At 40.2% G+C, this 17,335-nt stretch overlaps 1 protein-coding gene and 1 long non-coding RNA gene across 3 annotated transcripts in view; one reads left to right on the plus strand and one right to left on the minus strand.

The window, feature by feature from the left end:
* BAIAP2L1 (BAR/IMD domain containing adaptor protein 2 like 1) overlaps window positions 1–12,317 on the minus strand; it is a 39,457-nt gene extending 27,140 nt beyond the window's left edge. The window contains exons 1-3 of one of the 2 annotated variants that reach the window (XM_068699100.1): window positions 12,083–12,317; window positions 3,845–3,920; window positions 1,573–1,659 (exon numbers count right to left, since the gene is read on the minus strand). In XM_068699100.1, coding sequence (XP_068555201.1) covers window positions 1,573–1,659; window positions 3,845–3,920; window positions 12,083–12,133 — 214 coding nt within the window. In that variant the 5' untranslated portion in view covers window positions 12,134–12,317. Of the gene's footprint in view, window positions 1–1,572; window positions 1,660–2,189; window positions 2,330–3,844; window positions 3,921–12,082 lie in introns of those variants that run through there. The other variant, XM_068699101.1, reaches the window with a different exon arrangement.
* Window positions 1–17,335, plus strand: part of LOC137864711 (uncharacterized) — an 85,265-nt gene that overhangs the window by 18,295 nt on the left and 49,635 nt on the right. Inside the window, exons 3-5 of the long non-coding RNA XR_011101600.1 lie at window positions 4,027–4,101; window positions 5,830–5,983; window positions 9,957–10,075. This is a non-coding gene — a long non-coding RNA (uncharacterized lncRNA). The remainder of the gene's footprint in view (window positions 1–4,026; window positions 4,102–5,829; window positions 5,984–9,956; window positions 10,076–17,335) is intronic.

Genomic DNA, 17,335 nt, shown 5'->3' on the forward strand with positions numbered 1-17,335 from the left:
TTTGTTTTAAGGAAAGATGCTTTTACAGCTGTCTGGGGTGTATCCTTTTCTAAATAGCTCAGTATCATTGTCTAGCTTCAGAACTATCAAGAAAGTTAAGAAAATGTAACTAATCTGTCACAGATGTGTAACCACATTATCTTGGCTTTTCCAATGTTCACTAATTTAAGTATTCTATCAGAAAGTATGCTGGAAGAAATCCAGAGTTGCTGTCTTCCTTAGGAAGATTTTTATTGCAGTACCAGTTTAAGTAGAAGATGAACAGAATACAGTGCTAGACACCTGAGCCTGAAGAAGGCAATACTTTCTCAGTGTGTCTAGAAAAATGTTTTTAACTGCATGAAAGAATTTATAATTAAACCAAAAATCTATTTTCAAGCACAGTTCTGTAATGCCCCTGTAGTAGGGAAGAAACAGAATTTAGCTCGAGACTACCCAATGATATTTTCAAACATGCAGATAACATCCCACAGTCAATACAAAGTTCAACAAATAGATTACTTCTATGTATTTGACCCACTGCTTGATTACAAAAATCATAACTATGCTTTTGTTGACATTTTTATAAGACTGAATGGTTGATACTTCTAACTTTCTCATACTTTTGTTCTATGGTTTAAAACTAGCAACTCTGTTTCCTGTAAACAACTTGCAAAGCAAATACAGAAAGTAACTACCCTCGGACTGTTTGCTTTGTACTGTTTGCTGTTCTGCCGCTCCCAGCTTTGAACACAGAATGTTAACACACAGAAGAGGTTTCAGAACAAATGAAAAATATATGCAGGCGCATAGAAACCTGTGGTCACCATTCAAGGAGAGTCTTTCCCTCAAATCACCTTCAACAGAATCACTAAGAAAAAATTACTAAAACCATTCCTTTTAATCAGCTAAATTTGCATACTATTCCAAGTTAGTTACAGCAGCAGATGCACATTATACCAATGAAAGAGTCCTACATTGCCCATAATCAAAAGTAAAGATTGCCCATAATCGAAAGACACTTTATCCCATTATTTTAGTCAAAAAGCAAATCAAGCCTTTAAACAATGTTTCCTCTTTGCAGCATAGCTTTTTTTTTTGCTTTTTTTTTGTTATATTTTTGTCAGAAATACTATAAGTACTTTGATGAAAACTTCACTTTTGTAGATTGAGCAATATCATTTCAGTGCTAGCCAAAGGAATACAAGATGCAGTGCTGACGACAGTCTTTGAAAAATTCAGAAATTATTTTCAGGAAAGTACATAATTTGGATTAATTTTACATTAATGTAAATGGCTACTGATAGACTAAATTATATATTTTACTCTACAGTTCCTCATTCAAAAGCTCAACTAGAATATTAATATAATATATCTGAGAACTTTTACTGACATTTTTGATGAAAATAGCATGTTTCCTTAGAAAAAAATACATTTTAAGGTGATCTAATTCTTTCCATCTATGCATTATTAAAGAGTAAAATGCTCTTTTTCTAATACTTTTGTACTTCACATTAGTTCTGTGAAGTGTCAGTAGGAAAACAAAAAATAAGTTTTGGTTATAAAATATAAAAAAAAAAAAAAATCACTTACCTAATTCTTTAGAAACAGGAGAATCAGCTGATATATCACCAATCTTTGCAAGACTATCATAATATGCTCTTCCAGCCACTACCATAGCTTATAGGGAAGAAAAAAAAAATTAAAAATATGGAAAGATTTTATATTTTCATTAATCTATGATCTTATGAAATTTTGGAATCCAGGACACAAAGAAAGAGAGCATTGCATGGCAAAAAGGAAATCCTGCTGCTGGAAGAAGTTACTGAAGTCCCTGTGCTACCTCCTAGTTTGTGAAACCAGGTGACAGAAAGACAGGACATCAAAGTGTATCAGCAAAGCTGTAGTCTTTAGTTACAACTTTCACATAAACCCAGGAGCAATCAGCATCAGTGGGTTGGTTTAGTACCAGGACATAGCAAAACTCCCTGGTACAGATAAAGCTGTTGGAAAAAAAAACACAAAAGTTTAGGAAAAAAAAATAGCACCACCAACTATGTTGGTGCTACTGATGGAGCAGTCTGCCACATGTTTATGAAAAGCTTGTGTCATTTCAACTCTGCCTATCTAATGCCTTCTCAGATAGCCCCAAGTCAATCTTACCTCCTAGTGTAGTCACTAAGAAAGGAAGAAAACGTGATTTTTTTTACCTGTGTTTATCAAGCTAAATCAAGAACTCCATCTGTATAGTATCTTCATTAGTACTACAGCTAGTGAACGGTAGTTGTGCAGAAAAGGAGGTTTGCCCCCTTAGCCTCAAAATGCACAAAGACGCATTATAAATCCAATAGAAGTTTTGGAAGCTCTGTATTCTTTGTCAGACCACTCTGACTTGTTTGGAAAGCTGCAAAATGTTTGGCTGTTTAGCAACAGGATATTTACTCCTTGTTGAAGATCTATTTATACCACTCAGAATTTATGGAGTAAAGATTAATGATTTATGAGAGCCCAAAGATGACTAACACTTTCTCAACAGTTGCTGCAATGTTGCAAACATTTACTCATGTGAAATTAAGCATTCATACTAGAAAAGCTTTATCAACCAGTCTTAAATGCAAATTTTGTAAAACACAATGCCTATCAGACTCTCTCCAGTGTTGCTGGGCACAGCTATACTGTGAATTACTGATAACAAATTGAATTTTAAAAAGACAAAAGACACAACATAATGTACCAATAGTACAGTACAAAAAAAAAAAAAAAAAAAAGGCAACTCTTGACAACTGCTATAATTTTTTTTTTCCAGACAAACATATTATTTCTGGTACTAGCTATAATCCATAAACTGCATTTGCTAATGAATCAGGTAAGGTGAGGTACTGCAACTAAGTCAACATTTCCTTATTTTCATCTCCAGCAGGCTTTGTTTTTTATCTTTGTCTCAAGCCTTGTCTAAAATTTGCATGAAGAGATATTTCAGTGACTATTTGGCTATGCACTACTTCTGCAGTATCACATTTCTCAGAGTGCTAGATTACATGTAGGGAAATACGTGTCACAGACTTTAATGAGGCAAATTTGGAGACATTTTACATTGCTTTAATATGGTATCAAGCAGCTCAACAGGTCTGCATAAGTGAAATAGAGCAAGCTCTAACAGGTCCTACAATATAAGCTTTGGGAATCTAGGGCCCAGTCTTGGAAAACAATTCTTACATAAATAGTTTCTCTTAAGTCAATGATGGAAGTAAACAAACACATTATAAAGTCTGAAAAACTGTGCCCTTAGATTCAAATTTTCTGATTGTGATTTTGACTCCATTAGAAAGATGCCATCAGATTTAGTATGGTTAAGAAAAAATTGAATCCACTCCTGCAACTCTTACTCATTCATGTTGTTCTGTTAATAGGCATACTTACTCATGCACTGACACGTGTACAGGTGAGCAGGAACAAATCTAAAATCGTTAAGTATATCTGGAAGGTATTTCCAGGAGGAAAAACCCCAATATCTATCTTGAATAACTGTTTCTTCAATTTATATTATGATTCTAATATGTGTTATTCATACTTTTTAAAAGAATTTTTTTCAGTAGCTCAGTGCCTATGTGTTTGGGATGCAGCTTCTGCAGGACAGTGTTTGAACTTGGCCAAAATCCTGTTTCCCCTCCCAAATTAAAGAAAAAAAAAAAAAAAGAGGAGGTAGAAGAGGTACATACGCTGAGGTGTTTGTGATTTTTAGTTTGTTTTATAAATGCAAGTTCAACTTGGAATTTAAGCTTTTACACAATCCTCACATCCAATATGAAAATTAATTAAATTAAAATTAAATATCGTTTCTAAAGTTAACACCCAAAAGACTTACCATTAACAGCTTTTTCATAATTCTTCCCCAGATTTATTAAATTCCGCAGTCCCGGATTGAACTGTTCCATAACATTCTAACAAACAAAATAAAATTTGTGTTATAGCCAAGGCAATTCAGAAATGGATGAAAGTATTTATCTCAGTGTCACTTATGAATATTTTTATGTTTCTTATGTACAGTACATTACCTGGAAAGTGTGTGGATGGATGAAAATTAGAAGACTTAGGAGGAAGAGGAGAGCAAAAGGCGGAAGGGTGAGGAAACTGAGCATTTAAGATCAACAAACAGGAAAAAAAATTAGGCTAAACTAGGGCTAAAGAGGAATCTGTCTATTTATAATAAAAAAGGATGTTGAGTATATGATCAAAGTTTGCACAGACCGTGCTTTTATGATAAATAAGTGATGGAGAAAGAAGCATGAGAGAAACCATTTCTCTAATTGTTTTCTAAAGTCAGACAATAACAATAACCTTCTGACAATGGTGTAAGATTTGAGCAAGAAATGGACGAGATAACTTGATTAGAGGAAGACCTTTTATTTAACAAGCAGCAAAATAAACTGAAAAATCCTCTTTTCTACATTACAGCTAGTATTTAGTACTTAGGGAAAATAGTTCTCTCTAGTTTAACAACAAATCCTTCGATGTCTGTCAATAACTATATCTGAACAAATAGTATGGCATTTCCCATTTCCCAGTCATTTAAAAATCAGGTAACCACAAAGTTCCAATCCTTCTTCTCTCCTGTATTCCATCATACAAAATACAGTTTCATATAAAAACAGCTGCTGAGTCTGTTCTCAAATCTTCTAAGATAATGAGATAGCTGAAGACACCACTCTGTTATTCTTACTATTTTAAATAACCCTCTTTTTAATAGCACAACTCACATCTGGATACTGTTCGCACAGCAGGACTTTCAAGTTCTATGTTTTCACATGCATGTTTCAGTATTTATGTATCGCATTACATATTTTACTGGCACTATTAAAGACACTTGACCTGCATATATAATATTGCTGGACCTGGATAAAATTATAGGTTCACACACAACAGTCCGATGGCATGGTCTGATAACATCCCGTAAGAAAGGACTTCAATACTGAGTTAGCGTCTATCCTGTTGCTTCCCCAACTCTGTTAGAGAACTGATTTTTGGACGTATGTTGTCATTCTGTTAATCTTCAAAATGTGTTCCTTAAAAAAAACTTCCCTACTGGCCCATCTCTCTGTCTCCTGTACTGGGATATAATGGTAAGTGTCAGCATCTCTGTTAGGGGGACAGTATAACTGTTTCCTTCAAGCATGCCACAGTTAAATGCAGTAGCAAGAATTTCCTTATAAACCTACAGATTTTCAACTCTTGCCATGCCTCTGACTTTCAATTTTCTAGGTAATGGAATTGAAAAATCTGTAGTCCAAGCAATCATTTTATCGTTTCTCTTTAACGATGACAGATGGGATGTCATTACACAGTGGTATCACAGTTCCGAGCGAACATGATACCAAGAGACATAAAGCTATTAGGTTCTGATACTGCTACAGCACCTATGACATCAAAAGTGGACACACAACAACAGTGCCCAGCCCTGTTGCTTTTATTTGTACAAATTTAATGCAATGGGGATTGTTTTTCTGTCTGTACCAATAAACTCTTACCCGTCCAAACACAATCACTGCGAGCAAACTTACCTGTTGTCCCCAGGCCCTCAGTCTGTGTTAACTCACAAACCACATCCAGAAATCATGTGGGAGCGTGTGTTTCAGGTTGGGCCAACAACGCCCAGGGCTATTACAACAACTTCATGGGATGGACTTCCAAGCTGCAGTGTCTGGCAATGCTCCTCCTCCTACCCCAGCTGTTTGACTGCTGGAAACCTGGCTGCTGGGCCTCTGCTGGAGGCTCCAGGAAGCTGGAGCTGGCACTGTGCGACTAGGCGCTTGTGTTCCTTCCTGCTACCGACTTTTTGACTTTTCTTCCCAGCATTGCGCTAAGGAAGGTAGCTGTTGGCATATATGGAGCTAACAAATCATGCGACTAGATGAATTATGGAATTTCTTTAGGATAGAGTCCTGTATTCCAAGGATATGGGGGAAGAGAAGCTCTACATGATGTGGAAAATGTGCGCGCATAGCAGGTAAGAATCCCATTGCCACCTGGAATCCCCACCCCCTATTGAAAACGGTTTTTCTACAAAACAGATCCCCTCTCAGCTTACCCTGCCCTGCACAACAAGGAGTTAAAAACCTTACTGCCCCAATCAAAAAATCATAACAGTAGTGTGATAACTATTAGTCTTGAAATACTAATTTTGTTGAAATGTGCATCCAGGGTTAAGATGCCCGTTTTCTTGACATCTTCTAATCAGACTTCAGACTGAGAAAACAGTGACTGCACCTGCATCAGTCTTCAGTTAGGAGGAGGTGACCAAACTCCAGCAAGAATATGCGCAGCAGTTCCCCTCTTTGAAGCCATTTTCTGCTCTTTTCTTCCATTTTTTCAGCTCTGTTTTCACTAGCTGAGTTGAGACATACCGGGCGTCCAGGTTCAGCAGATAGAGACCACGCTGTGGAAACAAGTCCACTGGAAGAGAACTCCCAGGGAGAGCTCCAGTACCTCACATCTGCTCTGTGTATACGTAAAGCTGCTGGGAAGGATGAAGAAACAATTTCTAGCTCAAAGCCTTCAGGAGCTGGAAGGCATACAACCAAGGGATCTTTTCTCCATTAGACCAAGCAGTCTCTGGAAGTTTTTCAGTCTTTGCGCTGCCACAGTGCTTGATTGTTAGCAGAAACGTCTGCACCAATTTCTAGACAGGAACGCATGAGAAACAGTGAAAACCTTTGCAATGGAAATTTCTCTTTGGAATTTTCTTGGTTTAACACAGGGTATGCTTAGCTGATCTTCACAGCACTGTGCGAGGCTCATCTTTCTTACTGAGGGTTTGTGTTTGATAGAGACCCAGCTTTTTTTTTCCCTCCTCCTCCCTGCTGGATCTACAAGACAACCTAATGAAATATTTTTTAGATGATTTTTTCTTCTCTCCAGCATCAGAGGGAAGCATATGTATTGTTTTTTCTACTGGAGGCTAGATTCTCAGAGCAAACAAAAACCTGCCCTTGCTTTGAGAGCTCCTTTTATACAGCTAATGACTGCTGCCGTCTTCAAAGCAGCTTCATTCCGGGAAGAAATACCTAGAGCACTTCTTCAAAAAAGCGAAACTGTCACTGGCAACTCCCTTTTCAGGATCAGATATGAACTTGATATTGCCAAGACATTTCAGATCACTTAAAATGATTGTAGTATTTCCTTTAACTTCAGAAGTTACAGAGTTAAAAACAAGCCACTCAGAAATCAATTTTATAGCTGTTTATTTTCAGGTGATGCCTTACTATTTTACAGCTTCCCGTATCTGTAGTCTAAGGAAAAGGTCACGACAAGGACTGGGACCAACCACCAGTAGCACTAGTCATACATTAAAGCCAGATCTGAGAATTAAAAAAGCAGAGATGGCAGAGCAGAGGAATTTCTGAGCACGAGGCCCACTGCCTTAAAGCTGTCAGAAGTAACACGACCCCTATGTTATTTGACAACTGCTGTGCTGTACGCAGACATTGTAATAAAACTTTGGTCTCAGTTCTGTGGGACATGACAAAGTAAGGGAACAGCTGAGAGAAAGTAGTTCACAAGACATCGTTTGGCTGTTCAGTGAGCAACGCAGCCCAGGCCTCCTAATTGTCAATCTCATGCCCTATATTCTAGTGACACACTACCTCTTGTGAATGGAGTAATTAACTAGAAAAGAACAGGAGGCACATGATTAGATCCTACAGCTTTCTATTATTTAGGATGAATGGAAACGAAGGGAAACACTTTCAAGAGAGGCAACTGGAAACATCTTTTTATGCAGAATGTTAGAGTTGGCACAAGTGATCTTCCCAAAAAAGAGCTGAAGGGGGATGTACTCTCTGGTATGAAGGTTGCTGTGTGCCCTTCACCACATGAAACCAACGCGTTAACCAGCCTGGCAGAAAAGACTAAGGAGCAACAAGCGGTGTATTTCCACCCGGGTACAGGTATCATATCTTCCACAGTTCCTGATAGCCATATAAACAAGGTTAATCTTCAAAACAAATGAAAGCCATTGTAAAAGTGCCTTCCTGTAAAGGCGCAGCTTTGCTTCTTACTTAAAGACACGGCTCGCAGAACAATAGCTCAGCAGGTATGGGTACAGCCAAACAATGCACAGACTCCCCGTAGTTTCAAGTTTACATCCTGCAGGCACTTTTGCAAGAGTGGATAACAATGTATTTAGGTCAAAATCCGAAATTACAGAACTAAGACAGAAAAGTAGGTCTAATGTTACTCATATTACTATCACTATTGCTATTTATAGCTAACCTTTGTATAGCCACTAGTTTGTTTATAACGTTACAAGTCAATTAGAAAAAAACAGCAACATTAATTTTTTTGAGTCTTTCATGTTGTCTGAGAACCCGTTGAGGAGATTCAAAAGGCCCTATAGAAAGCCAATCATAGCGTTCCATTTTGTACATTATTACATCTCATCTCTTTGAAATCCAGAATAAAGCTTTCATAAGTGCAGGATTAAGTCCTCATGTTAAGCCATCTCAGCTGTAAATTGGCTTAATATTGTTTTAAAACAGGTCTAACAGAACAGAGAAAAAAAAATCGGGATGACAGTGTTTAATCAAAAAGTCTAATTCTTATGACTAATTATTAGTCAGCTTGATGTTTCATGTTTAAGAGAAACATTAATACATCGTCCATCAATGTGTTCTAACTACAAAGTTTTCCAGGTTATGAATGTGTGACCCAAGACAGAATATAAGCAGACATAACTAAGTAAGGTCAAATAGGTAACTTGTACTAAGCTAGAATTTATATGCTCACAGACTCCCAGAGGCCCTTTTTCCCCCAAATTAGGATTTATATTTTGGTGATTCAAAACAATACCCTTCCTGCAGCATGCCACAAGTGAATTTTAACTACTGACAGTAAGTCTGGTGGTCTAATCTAATTGTAAGCCTTTTTAAAATGTGGATATGTGGAAGTTAGTGTTTTAAACTGAGTTTGTCAGAAATATTTCAAGGAGAAAGCCATATAGCCTACCAAAATAATTCTACATGCCCCTGTTCAATGACAGTAACACAGCACTCCATGGAATAAACTTATTTTTTTCAAGTCTAATCACATACTTTGGGTGATAATGAAAATTTCCTGATAAAATTTACTTTTATACTAAGAAATTCATCTTTACAATTCAAGATGATCAACACCCGTGAAATATCAGCAGTTCCAGAAGCCTCAAACCAGAGGAGCAATACATGTGGGCACAGCCCTCAGACCACACGGACAGAACCACGGGTGTATAACCCAGCACTTCCACCTTTTTCCCCTTTCCCCTGCTTTGTGTGTCACAGCCGGATGACAAACGGACAGTGTACACAGCCGGATGACAAATGGACCTCCTTACACAGCCGATAAAAGGAAACTGCATCAGCTGCAGTGGCACTCCAAGAAGCGCTGGCTTTCCCGGTTACCGATGGACACGGTCTGTGCGTGGAGGTCACGAAATGTCCTGCACAGCGAGCGTGACGTGTCACTGCAGCGGTGGCGAGAGCCGGGAGGCGTCACAGGAGCGCCTGGGTACAGCGGAGGCCGTGGCCCTCCTTGCTCACAGGCTCCCACACCCTCGGGCTTCCTTTCGCACGTGCCATTCCTATCATGCACTAAAATAATTCTTCAGGTATTACATAAAGAGCAAATGTCAACCTTGATTTTCATGTGTGTACACATGCACGTATTTGTGGATTATGTTGTTTATTCAGTCAGGTTAGCTAAAATATGTTGAAGTATTCGCTTCCCTATGTCGTTGCCAACAAAAAGGATGAATAAGATAAAAATACAAGGGCACTTTTAGCCACTTGGTGATCTCTGTAAGCATATTTCAAAGCTTTCTATAGCACAGGTTACTATGTGTTTAATAAATCCAGTGGATTAGCACTACTGAATAGAAGTAACAAAAAAAAAAAAAAAGGAAAACAGACTGGCAAGGCATTAAACTTATTTTCCTATTATTTTTCCAGGTCACAGGAAGGTTAAATTTTTTTTTGAGACGCTGAAAGCCTGCGTTTGATCCCGCAGCACACAGATGCCATCCCTACACTACATCGAGATAGTTTCTCCAGAGCAAGCCTTCTTGTTGGTAAGAGAAACACAAACACTGCAGCTGACTTGGTTGATACCAGCGTGGTGCTCTGAGCACTGTGCTGCTAGGACAGCACCCAGCGAGAGAAGTTACAGGGATGCTGCTGAGCGGAGAGCACGCTCACCGGGCAGGCGGAAGCATGGCACAAAGAAGCGTTCATGTGCTTTAAATGAGTGAGGTGTAATTGTAGTCACAGCAAACGCTGAACACAGAGGCCAGTTCTCTCTGCCCTTAAGAAGCAAAGAACTATTTTCCAGATTTTAACTTTGATATAGAAATAACTACTTTAAAGCAGAGAATGGATTCTGGGTCTACCTGAAGCAGCCTTTATACCTTATCTGGATAAAGTTTCCATTTTTAATGAGGGCAGGGCAGGAGGGTTTCCAGGCCTGTGAGTACTAGCTATGTGATGCAACATACCAGACCTCTCAAAATATCCGCATAGAAGACATTTCATCACACTGTCAACATTAACTTCGTATTACTGTGGTTTTGCTGGTTGTTCCAATCTTAAGTGTCCCTTTGAATTAGTTTAGAAAACAAAGAAAAAAAAAGGGGGGTAAGCTTTCCCAGGAAGCAAGTACTAAGTACCAGGGAAGGTTTATGTTTATTTAGACGTCTGTCATTCCTTTAAAACTTATTTCATAGTATATCCGTTAAAACTCACAAATAAAAGATCTTCTGTCCTGTTTTAGCTACATTCTGGAAGCCAACAGACAGGGTAGGGCATTCCTTCTTCAGCACAGCCCTGAACTTCCCAGGCTTCTCATCTGCGAGCCTGTACTTACGGACTGTTTTTCTGAGAAAAAAGAATTTGTTTGCTTATGGCCTTGCCATGAAAGTAACTGATATCAAAAAGCAACAGACTGTTTAAGACCTACACTGATCCTAGAGGACAACCTTTATTGCCAACTAATCTCATTTTTACAGTAATTTTACGTGAATTTAGTATCTAAGAGAAATTAAACAGAAATATGACATGACACTGACATAGGTGGACTACTTGAAGGAGTGAAGTTGACTTGTGTGTCAGAGAACAACAAAACATTAAAATACTCCTGTAAAAGTTTTCGGAGACCTTTATACTGTACCAACATCTTCAGAAATATGAAAACATTTGATAGTATGCCAGTACAATTGAGTAAACAGCAAAACAGAACAATCTCCAGAAAGCCTTCCTTTGGGCTTGAAGCTGTAAATACATTGCAGCTGTAGGTTCATTTGCATGATTAAATACATTTGCAAATGTGAATAATTTCTGTACTACAACACACTGCACAGAATAAAGATCATGGATCTATGACTGCTATTGCTACTCAAACGCAGGATTTTCAAGGGCATTTTGCCTTTTTTTTTTTTTTTTTTTCCCTTTCGTGTGTTTTGGAGGGGCTGTTTGTTGAAAGAAAAAGTTTGAGTGCCTCCTGCCAGCACACAAAATACTTTTCATTCTGGTAGTAAGTAGGCATTTCTAGAAAGTTGAGAAGTCTACCAACATAAATCGGGCTATTTTTTCCAGCAGACACCTTGAATCACGCTCGGCCGTCCCTCCATAAATCAGATTATCAGCTCAGGACTGAATTCACCGTTAAGCCACTTCCAGGCTCTGGCCCCTATCAAGGAATGGCTTAAGCAGAGAACCGCAAACCCCAAGCTCTCTGAACCGCGTTCTCATTAAAGCACACCGGGGGAATTATGGTTTTCGGAGAACCGAGCCTGCTGAGGAGGGGAAAAAAAAACAACAGTCTTAAAGCCTGCCATGCCCCAAACCTGTTGCCCAAGCCCCTTGGCGTTATTCACGCCGTAGAAGCCAGCACCGAGCAGCAGGGCTCTGGCGCGGTGGGACGGGCGAGCTTACTCATAAAAAGAAAATAATAATATAAAAAAAATAAACGAAAACCCAAGGAGCCGACTCCCTTTCCGCGAGAGGGGCCCTGGCTGCCTCCGTCTGCCGCCGTCTCCTCAGGCTCGGCGGCGGCGGGCGGGCAGCCCCCGCCCCGCGCTCACCTTGTAGGTGCTCTCCGTCAGCCTGTTCACCTCCTCGGGGTCCCGGGACATGGTGCCGGCGGGGAGAGGTGGGCTTCGTTCCTCCGGAGAGCGCTCACGGCCCCAGCGCAGCCGGAGCCCAGGCTGCTTTCCCCCTCCTGGGCTGCTGAGAAACTGTCAAAAAGTTGTGGAACCAGCCGGGCAGCGCCGCCGCCGGGCGGGGACTGCGGGGCCGGGGCCGCCTGACGCGGCAGGACTGGCTCGGCGGGCGGGGCGGCGGCGTTCGCCTCAGCGGGCCCCGCCGCCTCCACCTGGGTGCCGCCCGCTCAGGCCTCCTTCCTCCTCCTCCTCCTCCTCCCCCAGCCTCCCCGCAGCCCCTACGAGGCCTCCCTCTCTCTCCTCCTCGGCCTCTGCGCCCGGTGGTCGTGGAGACCCCCGGTGCGGGAGCGCGGCGTGAGAGGCTTTTTTCGGGAGGCAGCTCTGCATTGGGCGTCCAGAGAAGCCGGAGGTAAAATCGTCCTCACAGTAGCTGAGTGAGAGTTCTGTGAGAGTTACTTAAGGTTCTGTAAGAATTAGTTGGTTTTTTCCTGTCAGAGTTAGACACGGGAGGCTGAGGCCCTGAGCAAGGCAGAGCTGAGGGGTCTCCCTTGGGACCCCTCAGGCCTGGAGGGAGATGTTTTCCCCTGAAACATTTGTACACACATGCAGAGCACCAACTATGCTTCGTGCTGCACCCTGAAGTTTTCTATTCCTTTCAAATACGTTTCAAGAAAACAAAAAGTGCCCTGGTTGTACTTGCTCTGCGAAATGACTCACGAGGCCTTCGTGGGGACAGCGCGGGGGAAAGTCTGGGGTAACTTATTTTTTGTGGACCATAAATTGCCTGGAGATTGTGAGATTAATTCAAAGTATGCTGGCTGGAATGCCTTTCCGATAAAGTAATACCAGCACTATCTTGGAGGAGTTTATGGGAATTTGATAATCTTGGGTATTTAAAGCTCAGGCCCAGCTCGGGATATTGTGTGTGTGTGGCAGGAACACCTGTGCTCATTGGACCTCCTTCTCCAGGTCGCTGCCTCTCCCTCCCTTCTCCCCGCTTTATTGCGGCAATAAAATGACACGGGGCATGCAACAACACTGGACTTAGACCAGAACCCTCGAAGTTGGACTCAGGCCTGGGAGGGGGTTGTTATCAGCTTTCAAGAGCTGTTAAAATGTTTTAATCCAAGCACATGGAGGTGTTTATTCCTTGACAACTACAGTTTACCTTCCGGGAAAAAAAGTGAGCACTTAGAGCATTATCTTGAACACAACCAAAGTGCTGGGGCAAGACAGAGTTGTGTCAGACTTCACGCTCCCAGGTAAAGTCCTTGCAGACTTAGTGTTTGCTGCATTCATCACCTTTCTGTAATAGTCCAAGTTATAGTGTTGTCCTGTAATTACAGTGAGTTATTTGGGGCCCAAGTCTACACTTTGCGTTTGTACTAAGTAGCATTTACTCATACAGACCATCCTTCTGAACGTGCCATGGCTGTTTGCCTGAGCGTGGGATGTAGAATCGCACAATTTATTGCCCAGCAATGTGTCTGGAAGGCTTTTTACAGCTCTGGAAACAGCCTATGAACAGTTACTATCACTTTTGTGTGAATTTATGAGTGAAAGGATGTTCCTCCCTAAAAGGCTGACGTGAAAATTTCAGGGAGCGAGTGCCCAGAGGAAGATGTCAAAAAGGACTTTTCCTTCCCTGGTGCTGGCCAAAGGAGCTGGTCGTTACGTAGCAGGGAGCGTGTTACTCTGTTAGGGGCAAAGCATTTGTCTTATTTCCTCTAAACATTATGGAGCTCTGGGAAACCAACTAGGATTCAGTGTGTTTCTAATTAGCACGCTCAGCCCAGTCACGGTAAATGGCAACGTAAGCATTAATGAAATATGCGTGTCTGAAAGAAATGATAAGGATAATTTATGTAGGTAGAATTGTTTAGAAATGTTATGATCTTAACATCCTCTAGTATCGTGCTGATGCACGACATTTCAAAATATGTGTTTCTAAAGGTCCTTTTACTTTGCAAGCCAATGTAAATATTTTTAAGGTCTACTGAACTTCACGTTCTCTGTGCCCTTCTTGACCTTTCCTAGTAGTTTCTGCTGTCTTCACATATACACAAGTTTTAGTGTTTTTATGTTATCTTTTCTAAGTTTTTAGTGCTGTGGATTATAAAAACAGAAAATAAAGTGGGAAAGGAAAAAGCAAGAAAAAGTAATTTTTAAAGAATACCACAAAAGTGGAAAATGTAGGTAGAAAGGAAGACTCCTTAATTTTGGTTAATGATTAAAATAAAAATGACCAACATCAGCTGAGAAATAGGAAAAAAAAAAAGTGTTAACAGATAGAGAATAGCAGGACTGCATTTTCTTTTAAAATAAACGAACTAACAATGCTTACTTAAAACTGTTTTGAAATTAAATTTAGAAATAATAAGATGTATTTTCATTGAAGAAAACACATCAACCCATACTCCTGAAATTAGATGCCACAACAAATGCTAGTTACTGGTGTTAGTACAAAACAATGTGTGGAAAATAATTTTCATGTCTTTGTTTATGCTTTCCTATATCATTATACGTTTGTTTGTTTTTTTTTTATTATTCCCAGATCCTGAGAATATTATATGTGTGTAGAGCATTTGGAAGTATTTTTTGCATTTTCTTTCTGTTGTAGTATTAGAATTACTTTTTGTATCAATCATAATGATCAGTAGTATTGTTCTTAGTTTAGCGTTGTGTGTTACTCGTATGACTGCAAAACATGAAACTTGACAAAAGAATCCAGTTCTTAACTTACATGTACACAGACCTGTGGTATAAACCATAAATTTTCAAATTCAACCAGAAAAAAATACACGTGTTTGTATTAGAAGCTCAAGCAGATATTTTATTCTCTTGGTAGTGGCTTTTTGATCTTACGCTGTTTCAAGATTTGTGTTACCTTACAGATTTAGCTGGAGTTAGTCCCGATGTGTGCAAACAACTTGAATTTAGAATGGTTAAGAGATCCCATTTTGCAAATTACTTCGGGGTGCTCTTACACTTAAACTGGTGTGCAGTAGTTAGTCCTCAAGGAACATAGCAAAGTGTTTTGTCTGATCAGGACAGAATACTTTACGTGCAAAATGGAAACCTCAGTGAACACATTGGTATGCTCTGTCTGCAAACCAACACAAGCATTTATAATAAATGTACTGAGATACTACTTTCATTTAGAAGTTTGCTTTATCGTATTTGTCGTATTTGAATTTTGGGTGCTGCAATGTTTGAATACTCACATTTGTGCATTTGTTTAATTGCTTCATAGAGGCTCTGAAGAGTACTTGCTAAGTGCTGTAGCAATGAGTTCCAAGCAGGAGTCTAGTTGTGAACACTCATCATATATGCTCTCTGAACTGATTGGAATTAAAATAATTTGATTACTTTTTTTTTGTAAGCTTACATTTAACATGGGTGGTTTTAATGGACAGAAAAGGCAAAGAAGAGATTATTCTTAATTTGGTGGTGAGCCTGTCCTGTGGTTATTTGAGTCCTTGTACTGCATCTCGAGCAATAACTGCCTCTCGAGAATAGGTTAGAGGAGACCGGGTAGGTTAGCAGTGCACCTGGTCCAGCCTCCTGTCAGGGCAGGGCTAACTTCAGCATTAGGTTACTCAGGGCTTTGTCCAGTTGAGTTTTGAGAGCTTCCAGAAGGCAGAGGTGGAGGACCCAGCTGGAACAGTTCTGTTTGAAACAACCTGCAACTCTGCATGTAAAGAAGACCCTCTGCAGGGCCAGAGAAGGTATGCTGGTTGTGTTTTATATGGGGCTGTCTCCTGAGATACATCGGCCACCCAGCTGAGTTGCCTGTCCCTTGGCATCCTCCATGTAGTAAGGAGAACTTGGGTGCTGGGCTCTAACACAGTGAGTGTCTGTTAAGCAAACAGAACTCCTCTCCTTCCACCCTTCTGCCTCACCCCTCCAAACCTCAAAGAAAAATATTTGTAGGCCTGCAGTTGCATGTAATCTCCTTGATCCTGGCAGTTTAAGAGATGACTCGGACTTGCAGCCTCTCCTGTGGTCCTCACCATGGTGCAGGTGGTTGGGGCCTCTCACCCGTACGCAGCTAAGAGGAGTGGCTGGGCGGGTGCTGAGGCTGGTGGGATCGGAGCCTACGTTCCTGCACATAGATCTGTGAAGTGTGTGCTTTTGGTTTGAGTCCTGCCCTTGATTCCATGTTGGCCAGAGGCAGAATCACTTAGATCCGAGAGCAAAAGTGCTGTTGTGGGATCAGCTCAAAGTAAGTGCTTATATTTATTCCGTGCAGGAGGCCAGTTCCCCTTTGTAGCTCTTAAGCTTTGGAACAGGAGTAGCAGCAATGAAACACTTCCTCATGCACTTGTCAGCTTTCTAGACTCGTGAAGATTTAATGAGAAAATGGTATTATTGCCATATCTTTTCAAAAAGTACGTATTCTGAAATATTCCTTTGAGTAAATATATGTATTGCATAAAAGTATTACTGATTTTAATGAATAATTGCTTTCTATAAGTTTTCTGTTTGCATGTCAGAGGCTTACACAAATATTCTTTGGAAATTATTTAAGTGTACTGTAACAACTCATTAACGTCAGCTCATCATTAGATCTTAACGTGTGTTTTAAACAGCATATTATGACTGCAACCAGCTACATAAATTGTGGCTAAGCAGTAATCGCATATGCATGATATAGCCAGCTGCGGCCTGTTTAATCTCCATGGTCATCAGCAGACGTTTAACAAAAGAAAAGGTATATGTATGTCTACGCAGTGCCTTATTTAGTGGGAGCAAACAGTGTTCAGAATCATCATAAAATTTTGTGAGCAGGAAATTAAAGCAACTTCATCAGCTTGTTTTCTGATTGATATATGTTTCTCAGTCTTTTGAACAATGTGTCTCTAAAATAAAGTTTTTAAATTCAAGATTCTTTGTTCCTCTGCTGGCACTTGGAAGGAACTTTTCAAGTATTTTAATCCCCTTCAAGATGCTAATACAAAAGCCAAGTAAAACTGACGCAAAATGTCATTCAGAGGAAGCATTTAAAACTTTTGAAGGTTTACTGAACCTTGTGGTCTGATTTGGTTCTGCTTGGTTAAATGGAGTCGCTCCATTTTTAAACTGATGCAGACAAGCACAAAAATCATTTAATTCCGTGCTGTTCATTGTCCTGAGCTGATTTCAGAGCAGATGAACTGTAACTCAGACCTCCAG

The sequence above is a fragment of the Anas acuta genome, chromosome 15 (assembly GCF_963932015.1).
Source record: "Anas acuta chromosome 15, bAnaAcu1.1, whole genome shotgun sequence".
Taxonomy (NCBI): Eukaryota; Metazoa; Chordata; class Aves; order Anseriformes; family Anatidae; genus Anas; species Anas acuta.